The following is a 3468-nucleotide window of genomic DNA, read 5'->3' on the forward strand; positions in this document are numbered from 1 at the left end:
GGCAGCAGTGATGGTGACCGTGCGCTCGTCCAGCTCGGGGCCTCAGGCAGCCAGCGCTGAGGTCGGGGCTGAGGTCAGGGAAGCTGATGTCGGGGGTGTGAGAGCCAGGGCTGAGTTCAGGGTCTAAGATCAGGAAGCTGAGGTCTGGGGCCTAAGGTCAGGGCCTAAGGTCAGGAAGCTTAGGTCAGGGAGCTGAGGTCGGAGCTAAGATCAAGGAGCGGAGCTGAGGTCAGAGGCTACGGTCAGGGAGCTGAGACTGGGGGCTGAGGTCAGGGCTAAGCTAAGGTCTGGACTTTGGGTGACTGTTTGTGTCTTCCTCCCCGTGCAGTGTCCTTGAGTCTGACCCGCAGTTTGGGTTCGAGGAGGCAAAAAAGAAGCTGCAAGGTAGGGGCACCCAGGGCTTGCCTCTGGTCTGGAGACTCGGGGGAGAGTAGCGGGGGCCACGTGTCCCAACCAAGCCGGGGGCAGGTGAGAAACGGGCAGTGGGTGACCTCGTCCCTGTTCCCACAGAGCGACCCTGGCTCGTGGACTCCTACAGCAAATGGCTGCAGAGACTGAAGGTACACAGCCGCCACACCTCTGTCCTGTGCCCTCGGGGCCTGGGGGCAGGGGGCTGAGCGGGGTTCCTAGGACGGGCGGCAGTGCAGGGGATGGACGCACAGCTGCCCAGGGGGGACCCGGGGTAAGCCAAGGGCTCACCAGTCTCCCCGCCCCCAAGCTGGGAGTACAGGGTGACTTCCCTGCTCCGAGCCTGACTCCCACAGGACAGACATCAGGCCGCTGGCCTCAGCTCAGAGGTCCTTCAGGCCAGCTGTTCTGGAAGAGGCCGGGGCTGCCCCATGCCCCCGGCGCTGGCAAACCTGGCAGCCCTTGCCCAGCTGTGGGGAGTGGACTGTGGAGGTGTCTGGAACGCTTGGACGCGCCTGTTCCCAACTGAACGTCCTGGTTTTGTCTTACAGGGGCCCCCTCACAAATGTGCCTTAATTTTCGCAGATAACAGTGGAGTAGACGTCATTTTGGGAGTCTTCCCCTTTGTCAGGGAGCTTCTCTCTAGAGGGACGGAGGTGAGTGTAGGGGCCACACGGCAGGACCCTTGCCCCACGCGCCTGCGCCCGGTGGGGTTGGCGTTGCCCTGGGCTCCTCCGTGCGCAGGTAGGTGCCAGGGAGGCCGCGGCAGGGCGGGAGGAGAGGAAGAGACCCCACGTGTCGGGTTCCAGGGCTTATGTCAGCCTGACCTTGGTCAGCCTGACATGAGAGCTGTCCAGGCCGTGAGAGGTCGCCAGAAGCCATGCTCTTGGCCAGCAGCGCCCCCGGGGTGGAGGGGTGCGGGGCGGGCAGGTGAGCCCAGGCTGGCCTGGCACCATCATGGTTGCTAAAGAGCTGGGCATCCTGCCACAGGTCATCCTGGCGTGCAACTCAGGACCCGCCTTGAACGACGTGACCTATAGCGAATCCCTCATTGTGGCCGAGCGCATTGCAGCCATGGACCCCGTCATCCAGTAAGCTGTGTGGGAGGCTGGGCCCGGCACCCTGAGGGGGCAGGGGCAGGGGCCCGGGGGGCAGCTTCCTGGGGTGTCACCTCACAGTGCCGACCCCTATGCTCGGCAGCTCGGCGCTCAGAGAAGAGAGGCTCCTGCTGGTGCAGACAGGCTCCAGCTCCCCATGCCTGGACCTCAGGTAGGTAGCCCTCCACTCCCAGGCCTCTGGGCCCCCTGGGCGAGGCAGAAGTCAGCAGGGCTGGCCGCAGCCCTGTGGCAGGGGACCTGCGAGGGTGGGTGGAGGGAGCAGGGGCCCTTTGTCCCCCTGTAAGTGGTGGGGCCATCTCCCCACCGGGGGTAGTTGCTCTCAGATAATCAGTTCATGGCTATAGAGCTCTCCATCCAGGGCTCCTAGAAGGTGGCGCCACCCATGTAAAGGCAACATGGGACTCTGGGTGTCAGCCTCTCCGTCTCTTCTTGTGACACCTCTCTGGTGTCGACTTCATCCCTCCCTGGGTGGGGGGGACAGTAAAACCCCATGCAAATAGAAAAGCATCACGAAGGCCCAGTTTTCAGGACAAGCCGCCTTGTAGAAATGAGCACAGCTGCCGCAAGTCCCCGAGGCCTTGATCCCCAGGTCTTGGGAGGGCGGCTGCCTGGCTGGTTGTCTGGGGAGCAGGCTGGACTCAGGGCCCACAAAGTTGGTGAGCTCAGGGTCACTGCCTTTGGCAGGAGGCGGGGTGTGACTCAGTGCAGGGCTTGAGGCCCCTGCCTGCACCTCCCTCACTGCCTCCTTCCTCCCCAAAGCCGCCTGGACAAGGGGCTGGCCGTGCTGGTGCGGGAGCGTGGTGCCGACCTGGTGGTCATTGAGGGCATGGGCCGTGCCGTCCATACCAACTACCATGCGGCGCTGTGCTGCGAGAGCCTGAAGCTGGCTGTCATCAAGAACTCCTGGCTGGCTGAGCGGCTGGGCGGCCAGCTCTTCAGTGTCATCTTCAAGTATGAGGTCCCAGCTGAGTGAGGCACGGCCCCCGGGCTACTCTGCTGGTCACGCGTCAGGAATGTATTTCGACTGCAACAGGGAACCGTGTTCAAATCAAAATATTTATATTGTGCTTCAGTGACTCGGAGCCGGGTGCGCCGGGGTGGGCCCAGTGCTCATGGCCTTGGGCTCAGTGTTCCTTTAATGCTGCCGTGTTCGTGGTGGGAGACACAACTTTTGTCCCATGAGACATTCATATTGGAATCTATTTAACTGTTAAATAATCTTTTATATATATATACATATATATATATAAATATATATACATATCCGCCTCTGACAGGATGCCGAGGTCGGGGCGCAGCAAATAGAGTTTCCAGAGTGAGAATGGAGCGCCTCTGCCTTTGCTGTTTCCTGTGACGGGGGCCTGTCTACCCTCCTGGGAAGCCCGGCAGTGGGGTCTCTCCCTAGGTGGCCTCCAGAGTGTCTGGAGAAGACCTCCCCCCACGCCTGCCCTCCATGGCCCCAGGGACAGACTGGGCTCTGAGCAGCTCTCCTGACTCAAGAGCCTGCTGAGAGGACGCCCTGGCTTCGAGGACCCTCGAGGGCCCTTGGGCTTAGTGATGGGTCTGTTCTCCTGCTCAGAGCACCTCTGACCACGTGGGCGTCCAGGCTCAGAGCCCTGCCCGGCTCTGGAGGTTACTCCTCTCCCTCCGGACCCGTCCCTCAGGCTGCGCCGGACATGAGCTGCAGATGTTGGGTCGCTGCAGAAGTGGATGTGCAGGAGCTGTGAGGCTGCGTGCGTGTGCCAGGGTCTCAGGAGTGAGGAGTTACGTGAGGCCCTGCCACCACGGCTCCAGCCTCAGAACAGCCCTCTGCACTGGGAAGGACCAACGGCCCAGCACCCGGGGCCGCTGGAGAACCCAGCAACATGAGGACAAGCCGGCTGAGGAAGGCCAGCGAGGCTGTCCCTGCAGGGACCGGGGCCTGGTCCTCTTTCCCCAAGAC

At 62.3% G+C, this 3468-nt stretch overlaps 1 protein-coding gene across 1 annotated transcript in view; it reads left to right on the forward strand.

Annotated features, from left to right (window-relative positions):
• PANK4 (pantothenate kinase 4) overlaps positions 1 to 2845 on the forward strand; it is a gene marked incomplete at its 5' end in the record, with an annotated part of 11636 nt that extends 8791 nt beyond the window's left edge. The window contains 6 exons of the mRNA XM_010850213.1: positions 329 to 384; positions 511 to 560; positions 960 to 1064; positions 1399 to 1499; positions 1609 to 1677; positions 2286 to 2845. Of these exons, the coding sequence (XP_010848515.1) occupies positions 329 to 384; positions 511 to 560; positions 960 to 1064; positions 1399 to 1499; positions 1609 to 1677; positions 2286 to 2499 (595 nt within the window). The remainder of the gene's footprint in view (positions 1 to 328; positions 385 to 510; positions 561 to 959; positions 1065 to 1398; positions 1500 to 1608; positions 1678 to 2285) is intronic.
• Between the last annotated feature and the right edge of the window lie 623 nt (positions 2846 to 3468).

This window comes from Bison bison, unplaced genomic scaffold (assembly GCF_000754665.1).
Source record: "Bison bison bison isolate TAMUID 2011002044 unplaced genomic scaffold, Bison_UMD1.0 scf7180017864289, whole genome shotgun sequence".
NCBI lineage: Eukaryota > Metazoa > Chordata > Mammalia > Artiodactyla > Bovidae > Bison > Bison bison.